Source organism: Chanodichthys erythropterus, chromosome 5, assembly GCF_024489055.1.
Source record: "Chanodichthys erythropterus isolate Z2021 chromosome 5, ASM2448905v1, whole genome shotgun sequence".
NCBI lineage: Eukaryota > Metazoa > Chordata > Actinopteri > Cypriniformes > Xenocyprididae > Chanodichthys > Chanodichthys erythropterus.
In genome coordinates this window covers 26,956,644-26,972,938 of record NC_090225.1, presented here as the reverse complement: position 1 = coordinate 26,972,938, position 16,295 = coordinate 26,956,644, and the positions used below count along the sequence as shown (strand labels likewise).

At 39.5% G+C, this 16,295-nt stretch overlaps 2 protein-coding genes across 4 annotated transcripts in view; one reads left to right on the top strand and one right to left on the bottom strand.

The window, feature by feature from the left end:
* fam120b (family with sequence similarity 120 member B) overlaps nt 1-7,014 on the bottom strand; it is a 28,044-nt gene extending 21,030 nt beyond the window's left edge. The window contains exons 1-4 of one of the 3 annotated variants that reach the window (XM_067386758.1): nt 6,910-7,014; nt 3,820-4,866; nt 3,414-3,594; nt 944-1,045 (exon numbers count right to left, since the gene is read on the bottom strand). In XM_067386758.1, coding sequence (XP_067242859.1) covers nt 944-1,045; nt 3,414-3,594; nt 3,820-4,827 — 1,291 coding nt within the window. In that variant the 5' untranslated portion in view covers nt 4,828-4,866; nt 6,910-7,014. Of the gene's footprint in view, nt 1-943; nt 1,046-3,413; nt 3,595-3,819; nt 4,867-6,772 lie in introns of all 3 variants that reach the window. The other 2 variants (XM_067386757.1, XM_067386756.1) reach the window with 2 other exon arrangements.
* Nucleotides 7,015-10,902: 3,888 nt separating this feature from the next.
* On the top strand, nt 10,903-16,087 carry dld (deltaD). Its single transcript, XM_067386755.1, has 11 exons — nt 10,903-11,539; nt 11,630-11,926; nt 12,314-12,374; nt 12,461-12,718; nt 13,320-13,380; nt 13,467-13,597; nt 13,713-13,882; nt 13,977-14,193; nt 14,287-15,094; nt 15,178-15,283; nt 15,382-16,087. The coding sequence occupies exons 1-11, from the start codon at nt 11,492-11,494 to the stop codon at nt 15,385-15,387; spliced, it is 2,163 nt and encodes a 720-aa protein (XP_067242856.1). The 5' UTR covers nt 10,903-11,491; the 3' UTR covers nt 15,388-16,087.
* Nucleotides 16,088-16,295: the final 208 nt, after the last annotated feature.

Genomic DNA, 16,295 nt, shown 5'->3' with positions numbered 1-16,295 from the left:
TTTCAGCTCAAAATACCCCGCAGATCATTTATTATACTTTGTCAAATTTGCCCCTATTTGGGTGTGAGCAAAAACACGCAATCTTTGTCCCTTTAAATGCAAATGAGCTGCTGCTCTCGGCCCCCTTTCCAGAAGAGGGTGGAGCTTTAACAGCTTTAGTTGCTCATACCATTTTATTTGAAAAGGTTCTGTTCACACATGATCACTTACCGGCATTTTAGCAGTAAAGACTGTGTGTGAAAGGGGCTATTGTCATGTGACCTACGGCATCAGTTGCGTCGCTTCACTTCCATTCACAAATCCTCTCCCGTGGACTCATGGGATAGTAAAGTGTCCATCGTATGCACACTTCAGAAGCTCACGGGAAGCAGTAGGTAATTTAGGTACTTTTCTCCTGTTTTATGAATACTATGAATTCGGACATTCTACTCAGCTCACATTTTGTTTTCGTGTACTATATCCTCCTGGGACCCAACATTTTTTTTTTTTTTGAATTTAGCATTTTTTTCACGTCATTATATTGTTTAGAGCATAAGAAACAAATGAAAAAATAAATTTTTATAGAAGTAGGCATATTCGGATGCAGCATCTGTCATTTGGAGGCTCAGAAATCAATTTCAAAATTCCCTAATATTCCCAGGTTGGGATCCCTGTAATGCTGTGATGAAATTTGTGCAGCGAAATGCACTGATCAAACCAGATGGCCTTTTTCTTTTTATCACAAAGCATCTGTGTCATGTAATCACTGATACGAGGAAACACAAAAGAGCAAACAAAGAGAATTGTGTACACTAACAACAGAACATATATCTCTTGAGATTATCACAGGATTACTTAGCAGCATCAGATGAGGTAGTGTGTGTGATGCACATTTGCTGTACTCTATGTGAGGTACTTCATGACGATGAGCAAATATGTGAAACATAACTACTGAAATATGTACTTGTATAGTTGAGGGGTTTTGGAGTAACTCTGGTAGGCTCCTTAAGTGGATTTCCTGGGAAGACAAACCATTCCTTGACTGACACAGTGTGACCGGAACAATCTATAAAAGAAGGAGAAAAGTTAAAGTAAATTGAGAGCAAAAAGCATCTTGAAAACATCTTAAAGTCCTTTAAAAGTGGCACATAAAGGGAATTTGTGCAATCAGCTTGTATGTTATGAAATAATATGACTGACAGAGCCTTTCCAAAATTACAGTGTAGTCCTGACAGTTTGAAATCTGATATGTTTTGTCCCCTTTGGTCTGGCCTTTCTTTTCAACAGCACATTCACCACATATTTGCCCACACCACAAATATTGGACAGAAATGAGACCATTCCCAGAATCGTATAGAGCAATGGAGATCTATTTTCTGTAAACAACAGAGTAAGAGAGAGACAACCTATATTTCTGTACCTCAACAAAACGCCTAGATGTTAAGAAAGGAAAAACATGGATAATATTTAAAATAAAATCATAATAATTTTTATCCCAGGATCACTACATAAAAAAACTTCAGTCCAACAGTCTAGATTTCTTCAAAAATAATTTGCTTTAGCTATATTTAATATATTATATATATATAATTTACTAGTCAAACATAATCAGAACAAATTTTTTTGGCCATTTAAATTTTTCAATTACATTTCCATGACTTCTAAAGATTTAAAATTTTTCAAGCTTAGTAGTCAAAATTTTAAATAATTCCCTTATATTTCCAAGTTTTCCATGACCATGAGAACCAGTTGTTTAGTATTATTTATATACTATTATAGTATTTATTATATTTATTTATATTTTGAATTAGCTTTTGTTTTTATATTTTCAGTTTTCCTTTTTATATCTTACATTTTTTTGTAATTTTGTTTTGTGATTGTCATTTTTATTAGCTTTTTAAAAATAATTTTACATAAAGGGGACCTATTATGCAAAATTCACTTTTATAAAGTGCGCGTCTGCAGTGTGTGAGAACAACCAGTCTATAATTTTCATAATTCCCATAAATCAAAAGTAGTCTCTTCAAACGAGCTGATTCAGATTTCCCCCTACGATGACGTCATCATATGGAGAAACCCCGCCCACAACCGGTGACTATCTGCCCCATTAGCATAGACAAAGCCCTGAGTGAGAAACACAGTCGGCCATTTCAGTTTACTCCCTGTAGCAGCTGGTGTTTTACAAAGTCTGCGCCAAAGAGGCATTAAAAGTGTTGCATTTTGGGATGCACCAATTCCCATAACCATTTTGAGCTGGACTGCTTCACAAATGAGGGTCTTTTCAACGCTTTCACAAAGGTTGTTTCTGAAACAATTAAGACTGAACACTGCTACTGACAGTTTTTGACTTTTTCAGTGCGTGAGATTGTCCTGTTTTGTTGTTGCCGGTATGCCGGAGCATGAGCTCTTGAAGCTCCACCCTCTTCTGAAAAGGGGGCCGGGTGCAGCAGCTCATTTGCATTTAAAGAGAAACACACAAAAAGGGCACGTTTTAGTTCAAAACATGTTGTAATGATGGTATGGTATTTTGAGGTATATTAGGTCCCCTTTAACTTTAATATATTTTTATTTCAGTTTTAGATTTAGTAATTTTAGTACTTCAACTCAAACTTATTTTATTTCAGTTAGTGGACAAAGATTCTCATCTAAGTTTTTTCCATCTAAAATTTATATTTTATTTCAGCTTTATTTCAATTAACAAAACAATTAAATTTTTACAACAACAAACACTGGTGAGAACCATTTGTAATGCTTTTTTGCAGAACACATTTTTTATACTGAAGAAATTGACATTACATGATGGTACCAATTAGGAATGTGCCTGAAACCTAAATCCGAATTCAGAAAGGCATGGAAAGTAAATAACGCATTCTACAGAGCCCCTAAAAGAACATGGTTAGGCTTGCGGTGGTAGTCAGTTATATTACAGGACATCAGATTTCACTTACCACGTGAAGATAGTAAAGAGAGATGACTGACAGGATGATGTTGGAGGATTTGGTGCGCAACGGATCCTTAGCGTTACTGACAAATATCTTGTATCTTGTAAAATGTGCGATTAGTATCGCCACTTTCTATACACAGAGTACATGTGATCACAAATTCATAAAAGTAAAAAGTAAAAATTGAGCATTTAAAAGTGATTTCAATACCCTGCATATTGATAGTGACTCCCTGATGCCCACAAATTATAATTATATCTCCCATCTCATATTTTTCCCCATTACCATGTCCCTTAAGAGGCTCTGCAGAATCTGTCGCTTCCTTTTCGAACATAGTATTCAGCTTCAGGCACATCCCTAGTGCCGATCATGAGATGGAGTTTTGAACATGCTCTCCTTTATTTAGTTGGCTTCCTCCTCAACAAAACAGAAAAGCAACATAAACCATTACATTTTCCATAAACTCTAAATAAATACAGAGATGAAACGCACCTGGCAGCACTGGCAGTAACAGGCCATAAATTCGTTCTCGGACAGGCAAATATAAGATGGCCTGTGGTGGTAACTCCATCTCATCCTCATCTTCCAATGAGTTACTGCACTCCACGACTCCATCATATAACACATTATAGATCAGGAAACACTCTGCCCGTGTGTGCTTCTCCATCGCTGCCTGCAACATGGAAACACAAAACCATGTTACTTCTGGTCCGAAATACAAATACAAAGAGGTCCAAAAGTAATTTTCCATGATTTTGAATACAAATAATACTATCAGAGTAAAAAAAAATCTAAATATTAACAAAAGAAATGATAAAACTGTTTATTTGTATGTTTAAATTAGATTTTTAATCCCATATTTTCAATAAGGACCCCACTGTGCATTTTTCCTTCTTACCTGTAATATTTCACCACGCACATACTTGTCCATCGAACGCACAGACTCAGGAAAGGGACGGCTGCACTTTAACCAAGGGGACGTTTGCCCTGGAAGTAAATATGTGCGTATTCCTTTTTCTAAAGCTTCTTCCTCTGCTTCAGCAAACAACAGTGAGGAAACACCAAATGTTTCCTCACTTCTGGGATGATGAACGGTAATGAACTCTGCAACAGCGTAGACCTTGTCTCCCTGAACTTGCTTGTTTCTCTTTCGATATGACGCCAAGGCACTGTTGCGAAGATGCTGCATTTGCTGCTCTGGCACGATGTCATTACCCAACAGACAGGACAAGAGAGGAAGGTCAGTCATATGCAGCTTCAAAACTTGGCATAACCTCTCTCTGGAGAACAGCACTGTTGTCATTCTGTTTAAATTGAGTTTACTGATGGACAGGTATGGGACCGTGTTGTAGATAACAAAGTCTGTATCTTGACCAAGGATGCCCATGCAGTTGTGAGACAAAGCATAGTCGGAAATCTCATAATCTCCTTCTCGGACCGAGCATCTTGTTTCTTGGCCGAGGCTTTTGAGGGCAAACATGGAGAAGGTTGCGAGTCCAGAGGGAAGGCAGAAAAGGTCTCTGCTGTTTGGCTGCTGACCGTAAGTCTTAATGTGCTGAAATATTCTTGCTATGTCTTGGTTGACTCTCAGACGCCTCTTCACCCATTCTGCCCGCTTTTGCTCCTCGACAGTTCCATCGAAGAAAAAGACTAATCGTATACCTGCAGCCATGTGTGCATCGATAAATTCTTGAAGGATATGCATATACTCTTGCCACTGACCACCATGGACCCAAGCTCGGCAGCGATACCAGTACCTTAAACAGGCCATTCCGTCCACTACTATCGTGGCAGCGCTGTCCGGATGGGCTTTGACATGATTCAGTGCCATGTGTTTCAGGTCCACAGGCACACAAGTGTCTGGGCAACATGTCTCCATAAAGTACTGTAATCCCCTGACACCCATGTTCAGCTGAGTAAAAAGGTCATCTGCAAGTTCATGCGCCTAAAATGAAATAAAAGTGTGCACACGAACATTAATGCACCCTTTCGTTAGATTTTCTCTATTTTTATCAAAGCTATGACCATGTAAAATCTCAGTGCACCTGTTAAGTCGATAATGCATACCATATTGAATAAAATATACATCAAACTTTAGACATAAAATAAGCACTGACGTCCAAAAGTTTGGGATCGGAAAGATTTTTTTTTAAGAAATTGAAGAAATTAATACATTTATTCAGCAAGGATAAATTAAATTGATCAAAAGTGACAGTAAAGACATTTATAATGTTACAAAAGATTCTATTTCAAATAAATGCTGTTCCTTTAAAAAAAAAAATTCCATCAAAGAATCCTGGAAAAAAAAGTGCACAACTATTTTCAGCACTGATAATAATAATAAATGTTTCTTGAGCAGCAAATCAGCATATTATAATGATTTCTGAAGGATCATGTGACACTGAAGACTGAAGTAATATTGCTGACTCCAGCTGACTCCAACTTCATGGCAGTGTACACTACAGTTTAAAAGTTTGGGGTCAGTAAGATTTTTAATGTTTTAAAAGACGTTTCATCTGCTCACCAAGGATGCATTTATTTGATTAAAAATACAAACAAAAACAGTAATATTGTGAAATATTATTACATTTTAAAAGAACTGTTTTCAGTTTTAATATATGTTAAAATTTAATTTATTCCTGTGATCAAAGCTGAATTTTCAGCATCATTACTCCAGTCTTCAGTGTCACATGATCCTTCAGAAATCATTCTAATATGATGATTTGATACTCAAGAAACATTCATTATTATTATCAATGTTGAAAACAGTTGTGTACAATTTTTTTTCAAAATTCTTCGATGAATAGAAAGTTCAAAAGAACAGCATTTATTTAAAATAGAATATTTTCAAACATTATAATTGCCTTTACTGTAACTTTTGATCAGTTTAACTCATCCTTGTTGAATAAAAGTATTAATTAATTTTATTTCTATCCCCCAAAAATAAAAATTAAAATTCTTACTGACACCATACTTTTGAACGGTAGTGTTTAATGTTACAAAAGATTTAGATTTAAGACAAATGCTGTTCTTTTGAACTTTCTATTCATCATAGCATCATAAAATAAAAATGTAAATAACTGTTTTCAACATTGATAATAATCATGAATGTTTCTTGAGCATCAAATCATCATATTAGAATGATTTCTGAAGGATCATGTGACACTGAAGACTGGAGTAATGATGCTGAAAATTCAGCTTTGATCACAAGAATAAATTACACTTTACTGTATATTGACATAGAAAACAGCTGTTTTAAATTGGAATAATATTTCACAATATTTCTGTTTGTATTTTTAATCAAAGATACTTCTTTTAAAACATTAAAAAATCTTACTGACCCCAAACTTTTGAATGGCAGTGTATATATGAAGTTTTAAAGAAACATTTCTAGATTTAGTACTTCACACATGGTCAGATATTTATGAAATTATTCATAAGTCTGTCTTCATCAAGAAGGTCCTTTCCAAATTCCAATATCCTATTTTCCCACATTTTAAGTAGGTCCCATTAATACCTATATCAAAATATAAAATAGCTAATGCATTTAATACATGTATGATATGTTTATGTTACCAACACAAGATTTTTTTTTTTGTCTGACTAGAAACGATTAAGTACATTAACGTTCATTCATTGAAGGGAATACTAGATTTTCCAATACATATTGACAATACATTATATGCCCCCGTTATGTCTCAGCAATCAGTAAACAGTTTCCTGTCCGCACCAGTTTATTATCTTCAATGTGCATTCTTATTTTTCCCTCACTCATTATAATCATTTTGACTCCTGAGAAACAATCAGGTAATTTGAATGATCCTTTTCAAGAAACCCTTTACTGTGAGCACCTGTGTGTGTGAATGCTGGGAACTTCACCGTTGATGCTGCGTCGTTGCCAGTAAGGATATGAAAAACTAGTATATTTTATCACTTCATGTCACAGATATGTAAGTCGATGCTGCTAAAGAAACAAAAGCTGACTCACTATTCGTTGGGGCAGGACGCATAATGTGACTAGAAGAGTTAATTCGCGTCAAACGCTCTCTTGCGAACGGCTGCTACATGAGCTGAAACGGCTGGAGTGTTTACAATGTTGCGCTCACTTCCTGTTCCGCCGCCACGATCTCAGCAGCCAATCAGCATTTTCCTTTGATTCTAAATTTTTAAAAAAAGACCACAGCTAAAACATCGATTAGAAGTGATTTATGCCTCACTAAATACTCTGGTCAGTACCAAATTTGACAAAATACCACTTCTTTTAGATAAAAGTAAGTTATTTATAGTTTAAATATGAGAATTGTATCTGTTATTAAAAAACAGATATTCTATTTATATGTAGGGTGACATGGAGTTATTTTTTTTCTCCTGATCATAGATGGGGCAAAATCTAATATAGGCACTTTTGAGGACAAGCTACTCTATTTTTAATTTTGTCATTCCAATTGAATATCAACATTTGTGAAATGTAGTTTTAGATTTGTGAAGTAAAAATATAAAATTAGACCCTTGGGGTAAGATGAACCCCATTACTTGTGTTATTGTTTTTTAAAGTTAATACTTTTTGTTAAAAAAAAAAGAGGTTATTATTTAATATTTCCATGAATTAGATGTACATTTCATACATCTTCACTTTCATCAAAACCTTTAGGTTAATAGAGTGAAATAATTCAATTTGATTTCATGGAGTTTCCATATGACACATATTTAATCAAAATATGTAAATATCCATATGCTGTACATAAGTTGTAGAATAATTTTCTGACCTCTTTAAATATTATACATGTTGTGCTATATAGAAAATGTTTCTATTTATTTCCTATAATAACACATTGGCTGATCATCATCATCCAGCCCATCATAAAATTATATATAAATATGTTACAGTTTAAATCCACACTGTTCTTAAGGGGGATATGTTACCCTAAATGCTTATTACTGTATGGAAAATGGTACTGCATCTCTCCCCATATGTAATAGACACTATTCAAAATTAAGAATAATGATGAAAAAAAAAAAAAACTTAGCCCTAAGGTCTATATCTAATAAAGGCATCTTTACACAGACAAGTTAAGGCTGCTCTGTGCCTGCTCACAATTCTGTGTAAAGATGCAATGCAGCATAAAAGCCATATTATACCTGCTCTGACCCACCTCAGCCACTAGTATAACAATATGCAGTTAAAATTGTTGTGTAAATGCATTAATGCCACCTCTCAGCAGCATTAAACAGTCTGTGTAAAGACACCTAAATGCCACTTCAGAAACACTTCTGTGCCACCTTTGCAGTGTAAATTTAGCATTATAATATAAGTCAATCCCTATTTTTAGGAGTTTCACAAACTGATAGAGAGAAAAACGTAACTAGAATTAAGTAAATATTATATATATATATATATATTATATATATATATATTTTTTTTTTTTTTTTTTTTTTCTTCTCCAAGCTTCAGCTATTTATTATACCTGCACAATAGGAATAACAGATGTGTTGTCACATTTGGCAGACGCAGGAATTCAATGTAGCCTACATGAGCAGGACAAGCTTTTTCTGTTTCGGGTGAATTATTGATTTTTCTTCCTCTTTGAACCAAATTTTCTCACATAAACAAAACCACCCCAGGGAAAGGGGCAGATGTTCCCTATAGGACGACGGCACGCGACAGTCCTCAAGCCTGTTGAAGAATTCACCTCTCTCTCTCTCTCTCTCTCTCTCACTCAAAATAGAACTTGATTAAAGTAATTTCCAAAAAAAAAAAAGAAAAAAAAAGTAACTTCCTATACCGGATGCAGTTGATTCACTGTGCGTTTTATTGTTTCTTCTTGCTTGTTGTTGCTTTTGGTCATAATGAGTGCGCCACCCGAGCCACGCGACACATCCTTTGTTATTTTAATCAGTGCGAGTCCTTGCTGCGTCACGATATGGGAATCTACTATTGCTATATTGTATTGTCCTTTTCCTGAACACAAAATAAGGTTAAAACGTATTCACATGCGTGATTCCACAACACTCGGAGGATATAGCAATGCGCTGTCTCATTCAGAAAAAGAGAAACATGTGCTCTCTACTTAATTTGACGGATCTGCAGACAAGCCGTTACTGCCTGTGTTCCCACGGCCACTTACTACAACTTCCCTAACCATATGGCCCAGCAGCGGCATTCATGTGCTGCTGCTTCTTCAGCATGCTTCCAGTCTCATTTGGCGCAAGCCCGCGTGCGCGCACTGTCCAGAGAGGCAGTAGAGACATGCAGTTGTGATGTGAAAAAACGCCATTTGGTTAGGAGCAGATGGTTGGCTTGGGGGGCTGTCCGCGTCTTCAGAGAGAGTCCCCGAGGGCTCCCCTTGTATTCAGAATCAATGAAAATTAAAGCGCAAAGAAAGATGAAGAGTCAGAGCTCGAGTCCCGGCTTTGTTTGTCGCAGCTACTGGTGGGCAGGAGTTAAAGTACAACAGCCCCCTATAGAAACACTTAAGTTAAACAGTCTCCTCATAGTCCACCTTCAGAAAAGAGGAGGGATGCGAGAAAGGAGCTTTCTGCTTGATTTAACCAGGACAGAATCGCGTGGCATAAATTATGCTTGAAAAGAATAAGCGAAGTGGGCATAAATCTGAGGGTTTTCAGTGACGCTTTGCTGGGCTAATCGGGAAATGTGTGCAACGTCAGGCCAAAGAATAGTGCGATGATAGCTGCGTGACATGGTTCCGCTCTTATTTACGGCTAGCGTAAGTGTAAGTGTGTTGCTATGACACCTGTCGCGCGATAACGCATCCCAGCGCGCCCGCAAACGCGTTCGATAAAACGCATTCTTTTCGTCATGCATCAAATGGCAAAAGTGATCCGGTTCCCCACAAAGCGTCGCCGATGCGCATATTGTTGCATTCCTTCGGAAAGCGCTTTTAATTAACGCACTAATGAAGACCACCCTCACACACACAAACAAACGCTCACGAGACAGAGCGAAAAGAGCGCGAGCGCGATTCGTTTAACAACACGAACGATTAAGAGGAAACTTCCTCGTCAAATTAAACGCAAAATAATTGATAAAACGCCAAAACAACAGAAGCTGCTAGGTACTTTTGTCAGGGATGACGTGTAGAGAGGGGAGCTCTTTCTCCCCGCGACATTGTGAGGGGAGCAGGTGCTGTGTGAATTACCATACAGCTGAGAGCACAGAGAGAGAGAGAGAAAGAGAGAGAGAGAGAGAGAAACTTATTCTCCCCTCACACAATAACAAAGTGCCTTAATGACAGCCACGCGAACGACACACACCAGCTCGGCGTTTACAATCCAAACTCTGAACTTATAGAGTCACCAAAACTCAAACCACTGAAATGAAGTGTTGTTTCAAAAGGTAAAGAAGGTTCATACATGTTTTACCTGATTATGAGACAAGCTAAGTCGCCTACTTCGAAATTTTCTGAACGGAAGTAAATTGCTATGGTAAAATTGGTTGACTGAAAGAAGACCTAACCTTAATTGCTTAAATTTAGGGAGAAAATCAGAAACTGATAACAAATATATGGTAAAATATAGTTAAAACTGTGGTAAAATATGTAAACGTAAAGAATGATTGTTTGTTATTTCAGAACATTTTACAATAACAACCTTTTACTAGCTCAAATATGTTTTTAACTTATTAAATTCGTCTAAAAAGAGAAAAAGTTAGCACCCCCAAACCCATAAGCTATACGTTTTATTGACCAATAAAAGGCAAAACATCCAGAGTTTTCAGTATTGCATTGAACAGCTCATCTGTATTTTGTCCCGTTATCAGGAATGCGACATTCCTGCAATGTGTGATGTAATTTGTGGTTTTAGGTCAGAGTGGGATGTACAGGATTCTCAAGGTTGCTTATTTTCCTGTATGTAAATGAGATTTTCTCTCTCTCTCTTTCTCTCTCTCCCAGTGGCAAAGAGTTGCACATTTTACAGCTCAGTGACCATTTGCCGATTTTTTTCTTTTCTTGGGGGGTTGGGGATGGTGTGGATTGAAAAGTGTCCCTTTGTGACAACCAGAGCCAGATTGGGGAGTAGCTCATTTGCATCTCATTACCCTAGCAGTCGCTGCCTGTATATAACCGGCTGCAGGAGGACTGCGACATTATACACGCACAATCCAGTCAGTCTCTCACATGGAAACAAGAGTACGGGAGGAAAGTTTGGATCAGTAGTTTGGATCATTTCCACGCCGACTGTACGAACGGAAAATAAGCCAAACACGCGTAGATAACCCTGTTCTTGGGTTTTCTGCATTTTTCTTCCTAAACTAACCGCAAGTGGACTGCAAACTTTTGCCAACTTGGAGTATTCGTCTTCTGAGGGAATTTCCTGTTCGTCCCCATTATTGCGCATCTTTTTATTCGTATTTGGGATTTAATTGCTTGATTTTTTTCAAAGGGGACTTTAATGGGCTTGCATGAGCAGATAAAGTGAACGCAACAGAGCATCAACCAGAGCTGCCTCCCACTGAGTGGAGAACTTCGAGTCTCAATGATTTATTGAGACACGGTCTCATACAATCGCCTGGCCCGTGGAAGCTTAACAACAAAGTTCAGATCATCTCCACCATGGGACGACTTATGATAGCGGCTTTGCTGTGTGTCGTGATAAGCCAGGTAATTAAAATCAACGTCTGATTCACTGTAGTGTGTGAGATATGATCTCACGTTGTGATGGCAACTGATTCTATTTCCATTTCTTTTCAGGGGTTTTGTTCTGGGGTTTTCGAGTTAAAGTTGCAGGAGTTTCTTAACAAGAAAGGGCTGACAGGCAACGCAAACTGCTGCAAAGGATCCGCGCCAGAGGCTCAGCAGTGCGAATGCAAAACCTTTTTTAGGATTTGCCTGAAACATTACCAAGCCAATGTATCTCCAGATCCTCCGTGCACCTACGGTGGCGCCGTTACCCCAGTGCTGGGATCAAACTCCTTCCAAGTTCCCGAGAGCTTTCCTGACAGCTCATTCACCAACCCCATTCAGTTCTCCTTTGGATTCACATGGCCGGTGAGTAGGTTTGCGTTTTTTTACATTAGCCCTTTAGGCTACTTTACATGTGCATAAATTTGTCCGTTTTGAAGTGGTTTATAACATATAAAAAGCCACCGCAATGACTCAGGATGTGGGTTTTTAGACGCTTTAGCGGTGTAGGTGGGGTGGGAAAAATCACATCCCCTGGGTTGAAATATAATTGTCAGCTCAGTGTGAAATTCCGAAACCTTTCATTTACTGCAGTAAGTAAGTGTGAAATCGGAAAAATGAAGCTTGAATCCCCAGTGCGATCACACCTCAAGCCATTCACATCTTCCGTTATATGTAAATCAGCAGGGAAGTGTGGAGGAATGCGATTCTAGTCTAATTCTGACAATGTTAACACGTCCTTTTCTGTTTCAGGGAACCTTTTCGCTGATTATCGAAGCGTTGCACACCGATTCCAGTGATGATCTGTCGACAGGTAACGCGAAATGCATTTGATAGAAATTACGCTTTGATACGTCCTTGTGCGGCAATGAGGTAACGCTAAAATGTGAACGTCCACAGAAAACCCAGAACGTCTCATCAGTCGTATGACCACCCAGAGGCATCTAACCGTGGGCGAGGAATGGTCCAAAGATCTACAGGTTGGTGGGAGGACAGAGCTGAAGTACTCGTACAGATTCGTTTGTGACGAGCATTACTACGGCGAGGGCTGCTCTGTCTTCTGCCGCCCCCGCGACGACACTTTCGGCCACTTTACCTGCGGAGAGCGCGGAGAAATAATCTGCAACTCCGGATGGAAAGGACAGTACTGCACAGAACGTGAGTAGCTATGAACCATATTTATCACCTGCCTTTAGTGTTTAGTGCGCATGTTTCGGTATTTCGCGAGAAAAACAACAACAAACTCCGTCGCTATGGTTGCAACAGGCGTTTGTGTGATTCAAATGAGGGACGTTGGCCAAATAATGGCACGCGTGCCATAGATTAAATGTAACGCCTGATTGGTTACTTGGCAGAGCGCTCGGCGCTGATTGGCTCAGAGCAGTGAGGTATTGTTGGAAGGGGGCAGCTGCAGAGTGAAGGTAGACAATAGAGCAGCTGTCCTGCACTGGCACCATGTACACCAGCTGTCCACCCTTATCTGCGCCGACTCTGGGACATTATGGGGAGGGGGTTGGATGAACAGAGTGAAAAAGGGGACTTCTGACCCACAGTTAGAGAAAAAAGGGGCTTTTGTTTAGGAAGCTTTTGTATGAGTGCAACTGTGTTAACCAGAGTGTCCTTCCAATGGTAGTGAGGAGAACATTTTTTTTTGTTACCCACAAAGTACGGGTGAGTGGCTTGGTAAAACTGTGCCAGAATAATAATGGTGTCTGTCAGAAAGGAACTGGTAATAATAAATAAATATTTCTCTTTATAGCAATCTGTCTTCCGGGATGCGATGAAGACCATGGATACTGCGACAAACCTGGTGAATGCAAGTAAGTGCGACGGAGATTTTTAACACTCGACCTTCATTGCTGTGGAAGTTAACAACATACTAACTGGTCCGCTGTGGTGTTTTTAGATGCAGAGTGGGATTTAGTGGAAAGTACTGTGACGACTGCATCCGCTATCCGGGCTGCTTGCATGGCACCTGCCAACAGCCATGGCAATGCAACTGCCAAGAGGGTTGGGGAGGCCTCTTCTGTAACCAAGGTGAGCCTTTTGACATCGTAAACTGAGTAGTTGATCAAGTTGTTGGTTCAGAGTTGTCCATTGACTTTGGATGCAGCAGAGGAGACTAACCTACATGTTTTATTTTGTGTCGCAGATCTTAATTACTGCACACATCACAAACCGTGCCAGAATGGGGCCACTTGCACCAACACTGGCCAGGGAAGCTACACCTGCTCATGCAGACCTGGCTTCACAGGAGACAGCTGTGAGATTGAGGTCAACGAATGCTCTGGCAGCCCATGCAGAAATGGAGGAAGTTGCACTGTGAGTTTATGAATCATTCTCTGTTTATGTGTTGTAGGACTTGAGTTCTGTTCAGTGTCCTAACATCTTCTCAATCATTCCTCGGATTTCACAGGATCTTGAAAACACCTACAGCTGCACATGCCCTCCTGGTTTCTATGGAAGAAACTGCGAGTTGAGCGCCATGACTTGCGCCGACGGACCCTGCTTCAACGGTGGACGCTGCGCTGACAACCCTGATGGAGGATACTTCTGTCAGTGCCCGATGGGCTACGCTGGTTTCAACTGTGAAAAGAAGATTGATCACTGCAGCTCCAACCCTTGCTCGAATGGTACATTGAATGCTCCCATTCTAATCCCTGAAATGCAGATGAGGGGGTGTTTGAAACAGTTGTCTCATGTCTTCTATTTTACTTCTTCTGCAGGTGCCCAATGTCTAGATCTTGTGGACTCCTATCTTTGTCAGTGTCCTGAGGGTTTCACCGGAACGCACTGTGAAGACAACATCGATGAGTGTGCCGCCTATCCCTGTCAGAATGGCGGCACATGCCAAGACGGACTCAACGACTACACCTGCACCTGCCCACCTGGATACACTGGCAAGAACTGCACCTCTGCGGTCAACAGGTGCGTCCACAACCCTTGCCACAACGGTGCCACTTGTCACGAGAGGGACGGACGCTATGTGTGCGCTTGCATCCCAGGTTATGGAGGACGTAACTGTCAGTTCTTGCTCCCAGAGAACTCACAGGGACAAGCCGTTGTTGAGGAAGCCGACAAAATTTACTCTTACGCCGAGGACGATGGTGCCTTTCCTTGGACGGCGGTTTGCGCTGGGATTATTTTAGTGCTTTTAGTCCTGATCGGTGGCGCTGTCTTGGTCGTCTACATCCGTCTTAAGCTGCAGCAGAGGAGCCAGCAAGTCGATAGCCATAGTGAAATCGAGACCATGAACAACCTGACCAACAACTGCAGCCGAGACAAGGACTTGTCCGTAAGTGTCATCGGAACCACGCAAGTGAAGAACATCAACAAGAAAGTGGACTTTCAGAGCGACGCCACAGGCGGAGAAAAAAACGGATTCAAATCTCGTTATTCTCTAGTGGATTACAATCTTGTTCATGAGCTAAAGCAGGAGGACTTGGGGAAAGAGGACTCTGAGAAGATCGAAGCGTCAAAGTGCGAGGCTTTCGATTCCGACTCAGAGGAGAAACACAGAAATCATTTAAAAAGGTAAATGTTGTTGCGTTTGGATTTTGGTTACTACAGACAGGGTGTTGTTATGCAGTACTAAAGTTGATTCTTTTCGTTTTCAGTGATTCTTCAGAAAGGAAACGGACAGAATCGTTGTGCAAAGACACAAAGTACCAGTCAGTCTTTGTTTTATCAGAAGAGAAGGATGAATGTATTATTGCAACCGAGGTAAGTCCAGAACCTTTCTTTTGTTTGCATTCATGAGACGTTAGTCTGCAAATCTGGATATATGAACGCTCATCTTATGCCATTTCTTCTTGTTCCAGGTGTAACGCCACAACGGAGCTGTAGCTCGTCTTGTTCTACAGGAGGTTTTACTCCAGTAATGCTGCTCAAACCAGAGGGAAGGTTTCCTTCATGTGACTGCTGCTGTGAAACTTATGTTGAAGGTGATATTCAGAATGAGCTGGTTCTCAACTGAAGTAAACACAGTGACTGCAGGAAAGGACGTTGGGCCATACTGGCTCGGACTCTCAAAGTTTGTTTCCCAGGAACGTGCCAAGTGGACTCGCTGCACTTCCTGTAGGGACGGTTTTACCTCATTGCACTATGATGGGTTGTATTTTTAATGTATTTAACACACATTTGAATCGAATACTGTGTATGCATATGCACTGACTGCAGTGTGTATCTGGAAGTTCTCTGATCATTTCATAGATCAGCAGAGGAAAAACACTGCCATCAGATATGTTTGTTACTGTTTTGGCTTTTGAAAGCTTGTATTTCTTTTATTTAAATGTTATTTGTGATCCATGTGTTTGTGGTTTCTTTTTTCGTGTGTGTGAAGTTTGATGTAATTTAAAATCTTTTTCATTTTGAAAATTTGTCTATTGTAAATAAGGCACTTCGGGTCGATGTGACTTTTCTGATGTAAATGTATTTAAACTTGCTGTCAGAATTACAGGAATTGTTTTTATGACTGTTGCCCATGAAAAAAAAATTACCGTAATATTTTTCCAAATAAATCCTGTATGAAATATCACAAAATTGGTCAGGTATTACTGAGTTAATGAACTCTTTGCTACTATCTTTGAGCCATTTTGTTAATTTTGCCAGATTTAGGTGACAAATGTAAAATGTTTTCCCTTTTCACCTCACTAAGTAAGACAAAGACACACCCGGTAAGACAAATTACAGCCTCGATCTTGATGGCAGGGTATTTTTGGGATGCAAGAGCTCT